A 15193-nucleotide genomic window follows, 5' to 3' on the forward strand; every position below is an offset into this window, starting at 1 on the left:
GGCCTACAAAGGCTGGAGATTGGAAGACTTGAATGTAAGCTACTCAAAGGCTCCTCTCTTCAACAAAGGATTTCTGAAATTCAACTTGGAAGTTTATTTATGGATATTATTATATTTAATATCTGAATACATACAAAAATACACGTATATGTGTGTACATACAAATGAATGAATGGACACAGAGATGGGGTCTTTATTGCATCCTCCTGGCTTTATCATGCCATGTTCTTCTTTCTCCTCCGAACCACAGGAGTGTTCTGTCACCCTCTGGCTGCCCACATCAGGGGGAAAGCAGAAGTGTATGAAGTGGTTAGGTACCTACAGTTTGGTAGGCGGCAGAGCTTTGTGGTTTTGCCTAGAGACAGGCCTGAGCTATTTGAAGCTAACTGAAATGTATCTGAAGCTTGAAATACATACAGGTCACAAACTTGGTGTTTGCACATGCTGTGATTCTACCTCTTATAAGTGACCCCTCATCCCCAGCTGTCCAGATGATAAAGGAGGAGTAGTCTAAGCTTCAGCACATTCTACTGTTAGAGCATCTCCCCATCTTTCCTCGGCCTTCTGGCTAAGAGCTTGTGCAAAGTGCTTCTCCAGACCTTGGTCACTTCATTTCTCAAGTCGGGATTGAACAGGAGCCACGTAGTTTTCCTGTTAGGATGAAATTATTATTTGCCAAGAACTTAGAACCACATATTAAAGGGTTCTCCGAGTAAAAGAAACAGCAAGAAGCATATCTTGAGGGCTAAGAGAATCCCTTCTGTCTCCAGATTTGGAAAACATTTTATTGGTGACTTGTTAGAAGGAATGACCCTTTTTCTCAGAGACAATCTAGGGTTGGGAATGTTGTGTTCTGAAACAATGAGCAGTATAGTGGTAGCAGATCAAATGAATTTAAATCCCATCTCAGTGATTTCTTAGCTTTAAAATTCACCCTAACTTTCTTTGTCATAGGCAAACAACCAAATATGGCCAACTTTCTGTACTCATATCTCACATTTTTTTGCTCAAACACACTAGCTCATTTTTGCTCCTGTTGTCTGTGACTGTACTGCTTTTGGACTATAAGAGTATATTGCTGGCTTAAGACAAAAGCCCTCAGGCCCAGAAAGTCAAAATATTTTCTCTCAATGGTTACCACATCTCTCTTCCTAGTTCTACACTAAACATGCAATAATATCTTGATTTTATTTTGGGTAGGAAAGATGAAATAGAGTGGAAATGTAGCTCAGTTATCACAGTGTTTGCCTAGCATCCACACAGCCCCCAGGGTTCTATCCTTGGCACCAAATAAACCAGGCATGGTGACTCATGCCTGGAATCTCATCATTGGGGGCAGATGCAGGAAAATCAGAAGTTCAAGGCCATCCTTGGCTACATAGATAATTCAGAGGCCAGTCTGAGCTACATGAGATATTGCCTCAATTTTTTTTTTAAAAAAAAAAGGAAGAAAGAAAAGAAAAGATAAATAATACACAAGGCAGGACCTACTTACAGTCAAGGGTCAACAAAATGCAATTACTATAAGTTAGTAATCAAAATACAAACCATTTTCTTCAGTTTTGTTTTTTTTCCTCCTTTTCTATCCTCTAAGCTGTTCTGTCCCAAAGCAAATACAAGCTTGATTTCCTCTAACTTGGATTAAACTAATCTGCCAGTTCCCTGCACCTGCGTGTTCAGGCAATTTCTATGGCTCTGTTCATTCAAATAACCAGAGTTTATGTCCCATTGTCTGAGACTATTAATTTCAATCTTTCTACAGCAATCATACAAGAAATCCAAAGAAACTTCCACAACTTCATTTTCAATTTTATTTTTTATTTAGAAATAATAAAATAAGACATAATATATAAAAAATATGTACAACCCATGGTTTGTGCAGTGCAATAGGAAGACTTTAGGTACAAAAAGATGGCAGATGGGAAAATAATAACTATCATGATTGTCAAAGGCTAGGATTGTTCATCTCGCCAGAGCCCAGAGCTGAAACCTAACATTCCTAGGAAAGAAACTCTAGTTTATGGAAGGTTGTGGGAGGGGATGTAATAATGCAACACTTTTATACTTTCCACCTTAACGTCATTAAACAGAGTGATGGGGAGCTTAAGCCACCCCTTTGGATGAGCTGTTTGCTTTTAGGAGGTGACTGATTATAAGATAAAAGCTGACATTTGTTGTCTACAAGAGGAACATCTTTGGGGAACCAAGGTCATCAGACACACAGCAAGATTTAGGGAGGGAGTATATGGGGAGAAAGGAAGTGAAAGACAATGAATAATGCACTAACAGAACAAGAATGGAGTCAAAGGAACTTTCTCTAGGGATTTGGAAATGACTACAGTGCTATACGACATTCTAAAAATGTCTGATTCAAGTATACTCTTAGAGGGATAGAAAACTATTCCTTTCTCAATAATCAAAATAGAATTCACTTTGTCTACCTTTTATTTAAAAATAGAATAACCAGGAATCTATGCCTCCCCCCTCCAAAAAAATATATATAATGCCCATCCAGATATGGGCAAACATTCTTTAAAAGGGAATACATCCTAGAGGGATTTGCTTGCAGCAGGGAAGCAACGGGCATCTGGGAATGAATCCCAGATGTTCAAAGTGAGTCTCTCCATCTGCTTACTAGTGGCAGTTGTGTACACTAGTTCCGGAGGCCCAGTCAATAAAGACAGATATTCTGAAGGTAAAAATGCAGGGAGAAATGCCGTGCATTACCTATGTCTTGGCTCTTGGCAAAAACAAAACAAAAAGCCATTTAAAGCTTGTAACTATTAAAATGCTAGTAACTACAAAAAGCTCTCAAAAGAACAGTCCATGCTGAAATAAATAACAGAAGAACATACCAAAACGAACCTCCAAAGGCTGGTAATAGCCACTAAAACCATGCTAACCGGTAGCATAATAGGTGCTAGCTCTCAGAACCCCTGCTATAATTAAACCTCCTATGGTATTGTATTTTTTTTCCTTTACAGATTTCTATTTACATTTGGCTTTAAATATGAAAATATCTGATAAACTTTATAAAATGTACACTTCAAAAATGTAGCTTCTGCAAAAGTTTCTTGAAAAAAAAAAAAGAAAGAAAAACAAACCTATGCACCAGAAATTTTAGATGCTTTCTTCTTTTTAAGAAATGAGTTGAAAGATTCCCCTCCCTCTTTTCTTGTCCCTGTACCCACCCCTTTTCAAATAGCTCAAGTCTTTTTAAGTGGTAGCACTGTATGTTTGGAGGAAACTCCAGGTGGTCACCTCTATTCTCCACTGCATCTTCATGTGGTTTACATTCCACTGAATACTCTTTGGTTTGATAGTTTTCCTTTGCAAATCACCTTAATAGCAGCATCTGAAGCCCTCCATGGCCTCGCACTGTCGAAAGCCAGTCTGTTTTCTCTTCAACTGACTCTTCCAACTCTTCAAGCAACTTCCCAACCCTGCCTTTACACATGGATGTACAATTAGAACCCCTTTCTCAACACTTCCCTCTTGATTTCAATGATAAATAACACCCAGAGCTCTCAAACCATTGACTTAAGATAGTTGAAAACAGCAGAAACTGTCATCATTTTACAGGCACTGCATTCAGATACGGCTGCTCACAAGCCACAGACCAGCACAATCATCAACTGAAACAAAATACATGATTCTAGAACAAGCTGATTTTTAATGGCATATTAGGATGCAATACCATTAGAGAGTTGATTTTCAGACTCCAACTAAAAAGCAAAATTAGCAGCCCTAGGATCCACAAGTAGGGGACTTTTAAATCTAAAGATGGAAAGGAAGGGAGACTTGCATTATTGGGCTAGATTGAGGGTGGGGAGAGATGTTTTCATCAAGGCAGGTGACGAGGCAGAAGAGGGTTCTAGAAAATAATGTGTCCTTGGTAACCTGCTCTGGGACTGTATAAGAGACAATGGCCAGCTCACATTAATCATGAGTGTGTACACAGAGAGAAATAACCCTTTGGACTATTAACTCATTAGCTTGTAATTGTGTTGTGTTTATATGGCTCACTAAGACTCTAAAATACTGAGACATTCTCTCCTACCTTCTGCCATTAAAAAGGCAGCTTCCCTCTCCCTTATAAAGCAGATTTTTGCATTGAAGTGGCACACACATAAACACACACACACACACACACACACACACACACACACACACACACACGTGCGCATACAGAGAGAGAGAGGGGGGGGGGGAGAGAGAGAGAGAGAGAGAGAGAGAGAGAGAGAGAGAGAGAGAGAGAGAGAGAGAAATCCCCTGCTTTGTCATATTTAGTCCATGTTGATTCTCTGCAGATGCCTCAGAAGGACAAGCCTAGAGGCCAGATATCTTTCCTAATATGATACCAAGCTAGAAATACTCTGACAGTCAAGGCCATGATTCAGCTGCAAAATTTGAAATCTATCTATCTTCCATGCTGGATGTCTCTGTTTAGAGAATGCCAGGTTACCACAAAGTTCAAGCAAGATCTGATCTTATGGAATAAGCTTTGGAATGTGCAGAAAGAGGAAAGCTCAGAAATGTCTGAGTATCACTCTCTCTCTCCTTTGAATACATTAGCCTGATCAACACTATCTATCAGGGAAAGAAAGACGTTAGTACAGTGTGCATGTAGGTGTGACCCATGTTCTTTTTCCCTTCCTCTTCAAATAAGAAGGATGCACAGAAGAACAAAATTGAAAACACACATTTATCGACTTTGATGCTCTTTTTCAGACTAAGGTGCAGAACGAACAGGCTGTTCAACATCTTGTTGAGGTTCAAAGTTAGTCTCTGGATTTCCCAGACAACCCATGGGGCTTTTTTTTTCCTTTTTAATATTAACTCCACTGTGCAAAAAAATGTGCATTATCTTTGGTATTTATTTTAGGTAATCTAACTGAAAATTTGAGATAACCTATTAGTGTCGTGGAAAGGAAAAGTATAAAACCCAGAGGCTACCATTTGGCTAGTGTTACATAATGCCCTTACGTAACGAGAAAGTGGGGAGAGGGAGAGAGAGAGAGAGAGAGAGAGAGAGAGAGAGAGAGAGAGAGAGAGAGAGAGAGAGAGAGATTGGAGATCAGAGAGATCAATTTTAGCAAACAAATTACTGGCCTCAGAAAATCAGGCTCTCATTTTGGCAGTTAATAGCCAAATACTTGACACTTTGAAGCACACTGTGCGCCTTCAACAATGTTCAACACTGACTTTTTAAAATTATGTAAAAGATAAACCACACTGCAACAAAAATACAGTTTGTGTTCATGTAGTTAGCAGCTTTTCAAAAAATTAAGGCAGAGTCTTGCCTGTGTTATGCCATTAAAATCATCCTTGTTCCCCTAAAGAGAAGCATTCCAGGTAAGCTAAATACCAAAACTGAGGCTTGCCTGCATATTCAAGTTTTGTAAAAACACAAAACAATACATTTAAAATCCCACAACTCATTCTACAACAGATATGTGCCATCGGGTCACTCGGAGGCCTGCAAAGCACTTTACATCAGTCATCCAGCTTACAGTCTTTTCTTGAAACCTTCGTGCTAGCCTTAGTCTCTTGTGGCTGCTCACCTTCACCCACCTCTTGACCAGTACCATGGTCTGTATAACTGTCCCGGATCTCTGACCAGCAACAGACTGTGCAGCGACATAAATATTCCAAAGACGCAATCAGCCAGTCATATCTCCGATTCTCTCCTTAACGGCCTGGGCTCTAGAGGTACGCTTGCTTGGTTATGAAGATCTATGCCAGGAGGTGAGTCTGTACTTGTGCTCTCTGGGACTCCATTTTCACTGTCCTCTTCCTCTTTGCTTGTGAGGGCAACTTCATTTTCATAGCAAAATGAATTCGCATTTGAGAGGATGTATTTCTTCTCTGCTAAGTCTCTGGCACTACAAAGGGGAGTGTTAGGTACCTCGTAAGTCTTATGGAATCTTGAATAGTCCACTTTGTAATAGTGTTTCTCTTCAAAGAGCACTGGCTCATAGCGGTGACCCCAGAGAATTTCATTGGCCAGATATGAACTCCGGCATTGTGTCGTCATGGCAGTGGCTTCCACCATGCCTTCCAGTATGACAACAATTTCAAAGTCTGCATTGTCAATGTCCTGCTTACTCAAGTCATATAAAGGGCTGTCTTCATCTATTTCATGGACAATAGTGATAGGGGACACCAGAAATATACGGTCAATTCCACTATCAAAACCAACATTGATGTCTATCTGGTCCAAGGGAATATATTCCCCTTCTGAAGTGATTCTGGATTTGAGTAGCTGTGCCCGGACATGAGCTTCCACAAGGTGGCTTTTGCGAAGATTGCCCACCCTCCACATTAAGCATAGTTTGCCGTCCCTCATGGCAATCACAGCATTGTGACTGAAAACAAGAGTCTCATTTCTCTTCTTTGGTTTTGCCATTTTTGCCATGACTGCGCCAATGATGAAGGCGTCGATGATGCAGCCTACGATTGACTGGAATACCACCATGAAAACAGCAATTGGGCACTCATCTGTAACACACCTGAAACCATAGCCTATGGTTGTCTGGGTCTCAATGGAGAAGAGGAAGGCAGCTGTAAAGCTGTTGACCTCAGACACACAAGCTTTGCTCTCTTTAGAAGCATCCAGATCCCCATGGAGCAGAGCTATCAACCAAAACACACAGCCAAAGAACAGCCAGGAGAGCACAAATGCCAGGCAGAAGATAACCAGCATCCATCGCCAACGAATGTCAACACAGGTAGTAAAGATGTCTGCCAGGTACCTCTGTCCCTTCTCACCCACATTAATGAACTGGACATTGCAGTGCCCATCTTTCTTCACAAAGCGGCTCCTGCACTGTTGCCGCGTATGGACTTTACTCTTGCCGTTCCCGAAGCCATTGGCCACTGCCATAGTGGCCAACTTCATGCCATCTTCTTCTGAAGAGACAATGCTGTAGCGGTTGGTTCGCACACTGCCCATTGCTTCCGCGGTGGACGCCAGTGTTTCTGCTTTAGAAAACAGTCTAAGTTTTTGCAAAACCCTTTGAAGAAACAGTTTTGAATGTTCAGTGAAGACACACACACCAAAAATTAAAAAAAAAAAGAGGAGAGATGGATGCTTCCAAAGGACCTTGAGGTTCTACCAAGGTTTGCCTTTTGACCAGTAGAGTTACCTTAGTAACTCAGCTGACACCCAGAGAACTTGTCCTGCAAGAAAAGAGAGTATTCATTACAAAACAGCCATACTTAAAGGAGTCCTACTGTCTAAGACAATATCCCCATCTTAACAAAAACAGAACAGGACACAAACAAATTGGATTGGATTGTGTGGAGTTTTCTTTGTTCCTATAAATTATATTTTAATTTTTTATTTAAAAATGCAGTCACTGAACATAGATGAAGTACCTCTGCTAGTCATCCCACCAAAATTTCAGTTCCCTATTCATCTGCTATTTGTCAGCAATCTAGAATATTCTATAATCCATATATACCTATCAACTCTTACTCTCTTCCAGGTTCTCAAGGTAATAAACAGAAGAATCATTCTGATTTCTAAGGTTTGTATCAGTGTCTAAAAGTAGGGTATGTCTAGAGAACATTTCCTAAGAGCAGCCTGGATATTAGTCCAGTTACATATGTGTTAAGAGAGAATGTCCCAGCCCTTGCTGACAAAGTTGACATCTATAGGCACAGACAGTTTTGTTTCAGTAGTAATGTTGGGCAGACAGTCCTTTGTAGCATTTGAAATGGATCCTAACTTGTGTATACTGTTTGTACTTGTTCCATCTCTCCCCACACTGGAAGCAGGCACTGTGCAGAAATGTCTGATACCATCTCCCTGAATGCAAGCGATTCTGACTTGAAGACACAGATTTGCTCTGGGGGATAGAGAGCCTTTCTGTTGCTTAGCAATATGAGTCCTGAAATTCTCCAGAGATGGGATTGCCATGTGTAATGACAGGGTAGGGAGGAAGCACCTCTGTTCCAAAGGCCCAGGTCTTTAGCGGATTGAGATAAGGCAGGAGCTCATTTCATGTGGGTTCAAGGCTGTGTTCTCTCCAACAGAGACAACTTTGTAATCAAAGTAGCTCATAAATGCCAGTCAGCTTACTTTCACTTCCAGTGCTCTTGTTTGCTGTAGGTTCCTATGGAGAAGGCACTCACCTTTACTTAACATGAACAAATAGTAGCTTCCAGCTTCCTCCCACTGCTTCATTCTGCCCCAGGTAAAATTTAGCTACTCGCTTTGACTTTACCTCAACTCCAAAATCAAAACAAAACAATAAAAATCCTACATTTTCCTGTAACAAAAAGAAAGAAAGAAAGAGAAAGAGAGAGAGAGAGAAAGAAAGAAAGAAAAAAAGAAAGAAAGGAAGGAAGGAAGGAAGGAAGAAAGAAAGAAAGAAAGAAAGAAAGAAAAGAAAGAAAGAAAGAAAGAAAGAAAGGAAAGAATGACTAAGAAGCAGTCAAGGTGTTTTCTTTATGCAATATGTATTAGCAAAGTCTAGAAGTAGATTAATATTAATATAGCCTAGAACTAAAAACTGAAAGTGATTTCCAACTTTTCAAACCACCAAATCCTTGTCCTGTTTTTAAGAGGGACAATAGAAAGGATCAGAAATGTATTGAGGCCTTGGTGAGGGGGCTCCAGTTTTGATTTCCCACAGAAGGCACATGAATATGGATCAGTCAACAGAACCATTTTCAGCCAAGCCAGCTGCAGACACAGAAAGCAACCCATTTGTCCTTATTTCATGCAGGCCTTTACAAGGAGGCAAGGTGCATTGTGTCTGGAAATGGCGTGTTCTAGTCCTCTGACTTCTCCCGTTATATCTACATTATTATCAAGACATACACCAACTTATTTTTCTTGAGATTAGTCATCTGTGGAAATGGCAATGTGTGTTACATTTTGGCAGCTCTTGACACCTAAATGATGCTTTATTTGAAAACGCCTTTGAATTGCTTTATAAAAAGAAGTTCCGGTGCCTGGTGCCTTCCCTACCTTCTCCCTGCTTTGGTGTTTTGTCTGCTTCTCTGTGAAGTGTGCATTTGGACAAAGGAATAAAGAATCATAGTCCTCAGAGGTTAGACCCTGGACTTGGAAAGAAATATGTTAACAGTATTTTCAGATGATTTGGCTCACATAATGTTGCCAAATGTTTCTACCCAAACATGGAGACAGCAGCATGACACCAAATGCAGGTGTGCTTTTCTTTAAAACGTCGTCGGAATGGGACAAAGGAGTCCCTTCAGAGAGTGTATCTGAGTTACAACTGACTTTAAACTATTTTACAATAAACTAACACCAATCAACTCCCCTTTCACTATTCAAAAGAAGCCTTTCTCTGCATTAACGTTGTGCGTCATGCACAGACTCTCGGATTTCTTCACACTGACTCCTGCCTCTTTCCAGATAAGAACTTAACAACCCTATGAACTCTAAAGGCCCAATTAGGACTTTCCAAAATCTCCATCCTAGGACATCTGTTTGAATTCCACAAGTCACACAATAGCTGTTTCCTATGAATAGCTTTCCCCACTTGGAACCTTGCAAATAGCATGTACTGAGGGGGCTGTCATTGTCTCATTTCCATTGCTAATGGCAGAATTTGTTCCACATGCTAGCACATCATTTTCAGGTCTTACCAGGGCTTCCTGGAAAGGAAAAAAAAAGTTTTTCCTTTCCTTTCTTTCCTTGAAATAGAAAATTTCCTCATGTCAAACACATGTCAAACCCAAGCAGAGTAATGTTTGTACGTGTGCACACACACATGTCATATGTCTTCAAACTTTATGGAGCTGGTTACAATTACAAAAGTCTAGAACATGCTACACTCTGACACGTTAACTGTCCATATAGTTCACTTTACTTTTGCTCTTGACCTGCCCACAGGTCCCAGTCACCTCAAGCAAGAAGAAAATTCTCTTGCCCTCTCCTCCCTCAGTGGGAATCACCAATTCATAAACATCTGGGAAAAGCTTTCATTAAAAAATAGGACTTCCACGCAGGTTTATTCCAAATTTTTTTGAAAAACAGCAAACTAGTAATTTATTCAGATACACTTGCCTCCTTGATGGGTATAGCTCCAGAGAGCTTATAATGGATTTGGTGAGTAATATACAAATTCCCTTTAAGCTCAAATATTTAAAGCCTCAGTTCTAAACTCAATGGACATGAATACTCATTTCACCCAAGCCATAACCAATGAGGTACAAAGTATTTCTGGGAAATTGAGAGGCTACATGTGGTGCTGTTCATGTTAAGACTATTTATAGGCTGATCCAAAATTAAGCATAAGCAATGGAAAAAATAGTCCAGCGCCTCAATCTTAGGTAGATGTTGAGGGAGAGAGGCCTGGGGGGAGAGAGAGAGAGAGAGAGAGAGAGAGAGAGAGAGAGAGAGAGAGAGAGAACTATGCACAAATACAGGGGTAAAATCACATTGTAAAAATGCGAGAATCCGAATTGTTTTCTACATAAGAAATACCTCCAGTAGAGCATGTGAAAAACTAGATAGAGGTACTTAGGAAGAATAAATGAGAATCATAGTGTCCCATAGGAGGGTCATTGACTCTCAGTGAAAATGTAAGTTTCTGACTAAAGACAGGACATAGCAGAAGAAGAGATGCTGGGTAAGAGAAGTCTGCTAATGAGTGCTTAAGCAGCTATTCCCCAGCTGACGCCATGCAGACCAGTCCCAGAGTGCTCTGGGCATAAGTTGCTATGTGAGTCCTATTGCTGCAGAGCAACCTCTGTGAAGCTCAGTAAACAGAAAGGGGGGTGGGTGGGGAGGAGACACCCATTTATATCTACGTGAGTGCTGCCTCCAACATTTATACACAGCAATGTTTGCGGCAACTCGAGGCATTTATTGCATGCCAAAGATGACTGGTGTTCAGTAAACAAAAATTCATCTCTTTTCAAAAGCTCAAAATGGTCCAAAGTTCAGGTAAAGATAGGGTCAATCTTTTAAACTAATCAGAAGTCAGAGAAAGACAGCTGACCAGAGAGTTTTGATAAGGAATGTCTGAAAGGTGTCAATTGACTAATTTGTTTGTTTGTTTGTCTGTGTAATTTCGCAAATGTGTAAAACAAGTATCTTTGCAGATATCAATAACATAAAAATAAAAGAATACCACACAATATGGAGTTAAAGGTACAAAACAAAGTGAAATGACCTTGACCCCAACTGTCACCGTTTCCACCATACTTGAAGTAACCTGTCTCTCTCCTGGGCGTGGGGATTTTTTTTTCCTGCATAATGAAACATAAAAATAAAACCCTTGGTTGTGATGAGGACTAGGTGAACAAGTGTATTGGTGCTCACAGGGCACATACAGAGCGGGCTAACAAAGGGAACTATGACAGCCTATTAATTATTAATGGGAAGAGACAGTATATGATAAAAGGAGATATTAATTCCCTTCTTGTCTTAACCAAAACAGGTTTTCAAGTAACACTTTTATTTCATGTCAGGTACATTCAGAGTTTGTGAAAACCTTTGGAGGGAACAGTCTCCTCCATGTCTCTACTGACAGACTGAACCATACAGATGTGCATCTGCCCATTTCCTATCTCGGTTTTTCCTCCAACTGTCATAAGGAATCCATGTTATGATGCAGTCTTTTTTTTTTTTTTCAGAATCATGTCGCTCTGATTATTGCTTCCCTAAAACCACAGTGTCTTCAGATGAGGAATTTACACCATTATTACTAAGAATAGCAAAGTGCCTAGGACAGACTGACATAGGATGGGAAAGTTTTCCATTCTTCAGGCTAAAATCCAACACTGGCTCCTACTCTGTTTCTCAGCAAAGGAACTCTGAGACTTGAGGTGTTCACTCTGGAACTCTGTGCTATATTTGAAGCAACGACTCCCTACCCCCATCACACACACACACACACACACACACACACACACACACACACACACACACACACACCAAGGATCTAGAATAAGTGCTGAGTCTCGCTGTCTGAGACCAGCGCTCAAGAGGGACCTCCAATCCACAATTACATTCTCTTCCTCCCTGGATCCCCCAGTAAGAGGAAGAATCCGCTTCAGGCTCGCGCTTGCCTCTAAACCCCAGTATCTCGCTACAGCTGGTGCATTGGAAGTTATGAGCACAAACAGATGCTGCAGAGAAATCTGTTTCTATTGCTCAACTCTTCCAAGCATGTCTCAGTATTTTTAGCTCTGAGGATGTTCTGGTGCGCACACAAACTATATAGGCAATGAGCCTGGGGGGGGGGGGGGGGACTCCAAAGCTTGCAGAGGAAAGCATTACAGCAGCTTGACAGATGGGCACCTCCAGAACAGCGGGGACAGCAGGGTAGGGGACTGTGGCGCAACTCCATTGCCCTAGACACACACAGACAAGAGGAGAGGAGAGGAAAAAACCACAGAAGCCCTTACCTGTTGCTGGCACAGGATCATAGGGACATGGAGTGGAAGTGGGGGTTACAGAAGCATGTAAGATCCAGTGGTTTTTGTGAAGGAGAGTGAACCGAAGCAAGTAAGAATTCCCAAGACCCTGCTTGCCGGCGCCGGGAAGGCTGCGCGCTGGCCAGGGCTCCAGTGCGCTCTGCGATAGCCTGGGAGCTTTTGAGGCGGTCCTTGTGATAACCGGCCTTCTTGGCTCCGCCCCCTGTCCACTGTTGGCCAATCGGAGAGCACCTGGCTGCGCCGCCAGCCCGGGGAACCGCCACCAGGAGGGGGAGGAGGATCCTTACACCCGAGGCCCCTAGCTCTGCCAGCCAGGGAACCTGCGGTGGCTTCCTCTACTTCCTCCAGCTTCCTAGCCTGATCTGAGAGTCCAGCTCAGGGCTGGGGAGGAGGAAGTCGCGGCCCAGAGGGGACAGCAACAGGTGGGAAGCTCAGCCGCCACGCTGCTGCCTAATTGCAGCCTGGCCTTGGGCAAAAAGCTTCCTAGTGGGTCAATGGGACCCACACTTTCCAGTTTCTTTCCAGGGTGGAAGCCGGCTCTACATGTTCCTGTAAGGGCCTGAGAGGTGTCAGTGCCTGAGAAAGACGCCTGCATCAGGGAGGGAATGAATGATCACTGGGGTGCGTCTCCCTCTATCCCTTCTCCTGCATATAGACCTTGGAAACCACAGCGCATTCAACTGCAGCTCGCGGATAATCCGCTAATTAAACAGCGAAAATGTCCCGGGACCTGTACTCAGTAACCAGCAAGATTTAGATGAGCACAAGTACAGCAATGGCTTGTCTGATCAGGCTGTTTTCTCCGCCTGAATGATGGTGAATTACTTACAGAAAGTGCCTGGACTTCTCTAGGGGGTGGGGGGGGGGAAGGGAGGGAGCCGCTGGTTCCTCTCGCCTTGTCCGCCCTTCATCTCTCTCTTCACCACCGCCCGGCACGCTCTGCTCGTGTAAAATCAGAACAATTAGAGAGTAATGAATTCTCTGGAACAGTAACTCCTACAGACTCTCAGCTCTGCCCTCGCACCAGCGCCTCCCAGCCCCCCTTCTCAGCAACCAGGCAAGAGCATAGCAGACCCTCAAAAACCAGCTTCGGCTTTAACCTTGCCTGCATCCTGACAGTTTATAAACTAATTCTTTAGTGAGTGTGTAAACTGAGTGCATAGTCTCTCTGAATATGAACGTTGGTATCATAGCGAAGCTTTGTTCTTAAAAGAACAGCGTTTAGGAGTCTTTATCTTCCGCGGAGTTTGCAGTCCGGCTTAATGACTATGCTTCAGGAGCTCCAAAGCATCTCGCATACCTTTTATTTAAACCCCTAAAGATTGCGTTGAGTAACCAAACTACTCTACAAAGCATTTCGCATTCCTGGTTGTACAAGCAGGGTACGTTTTTCTGTGTAGGGGAGTTGAAAGGAACAGTTCTGAGTTGCTGCGTGGATACCCACCTCCTAGTCTCATATCCTCACGTGGCCCCTAGGAGGTGCTAGTGAAATGTGAATACATTTTCATTTCTTCTCACTGAGCCTTTCTCTTTTCCTAGTACTGAGTGAGAGACACTTAAGAGGGTGTGGAATAGGTCATGGAAGCCTGCGACTGTTTTGATAGTCAAATGGTGTTTGTTTGTTAGGACTGCATTTACACCAAGCTCTGTTACTGAGGGTTGGTTACCTTTTCAAGCTTTGTACACCAGGATATTGTCTCCCACGGGTGAGGTAGGTCTCCTTTATCATAGAATAAGCCATGTATAATTTATAAATTGCTTGGATTGAATCTGCAATGAAGATGACTATATTAGAACCCAGGATGTAGCCTAAATCTAGAGACAGGAAGAAAAGTAACTCTTCATTAGCCAAGGCATAGAGAAGAAGTTATCAGCTCATTTATGTTTTTTTTTCCTTTCTTCTGTGCTGTGACTCATTGCATAAATAGATGGGGAAGAATTCTCCAAACTACACAAACTCCCCCATCCTCTGCCCCCACAGGTAAGGCTCTCCTTGTGAAATTGCCCTGCTACCCAGAAAAGGTATTTTTCAGAATCTTGGTTTGCAGTTATTTTAATATTCTACTCAGTAAAATGAATAAACCCCAGGCCAAGACAGCTTCGTGGAACAGGAAGGTCATTAAAGGAATGAGCACAATAGTCTATACTTTTGTTTGGATGTACACCTTTAGCTGTAGAGGTATATATAATACAGTCCCTAGTCTTTCTGTCAACCACCGATTTTATTCTCACTCCTCTCCCTGGGACTGGATGAATGAGAGGCCACAAGGCAGGTATCGTAGAGGAGATAGTTCAGGAAAATTAGATTTTTGCGAGCAACTTCCCAGTCTTGATAGACGTTTCCCCTCATTGTTTACTTAAACAAACATGAAGGATTTAATTTTGACTAAAACATTTTCGGTGTATGATAGATAGACTTGCATATCTCCCTTGCATTTAAAAGAGAAAGTAACTGCATTTTAATTAATAAATACCTTTTCACTCTGTCCCTATTAGGAAAACTCTAGGCTGCCAAAACATTAGTACTTGGATAAATATGCTATTTTTTGGAGCAGTGAGTGATACAGATTTCTCTAGTCAGTCTACCTTTTTTTGGCTGATTCAGGCCTTATTTAGCACACACACACACACACACACACATTTCCCATTAGTTTTAGATATTGTGGCAGTTGGGATCCATCTGTGGATTAAATTTTTCCAAGGAAATGACAATTACTCTTACTGATTCCCTCCACAGCAACCACCTATAATATCAGAACTAATATTAGTC

At 41.9% G+C, this 15193-nt stretch overlaps 1 protein-coding gene across 1 annotated transcript; it reads right to left on the reverse strand.

Moving 5' to 3' along the window:
* Positions 1–1797: 1797 nt before the first annotated feature.
* Kcnj2 (potassium inwardly rectifying channel subfamily J member 2) lies at positions 1798–12586 on the reverse strand. Its single transcript, XM_052757077.1, has 2 exons — positions 12394–12586; positions 1798–7182 (listed from the first exon to the last, which is right to left on the reverse strand). The coding sequence occupies exon 2, from the start codon at positions 6953–6955 to the stop codon at positions 5672–5674; it is 1284 nt and encodes a 427-aa protein (XP_052613037.1). The 5' UTR covers positions 6956–7182; positions 12394–12586; the 3' UTR covers positions 1798–5671.
* Between the last annotated feature and the right edge of the window lie 2607 nt (positions 12587–15193).

This window comes from Peromyscus californicus, unplaced genomic scaffold (assembly GCF_007827085.1).
Source record: "Peromyscus californicus insignis strain IS unplaced genomic scaffold, ASM782708v3 Scaffold_3__1_contigs__length_106647218, whole genome shotgun sequence".
Lineage (NCBI taxonomy): Eukaryota > Metazoa > Chordata > Mammalia > Rodentia > Cricetidae > Peromyscus > Peromyscus californicus.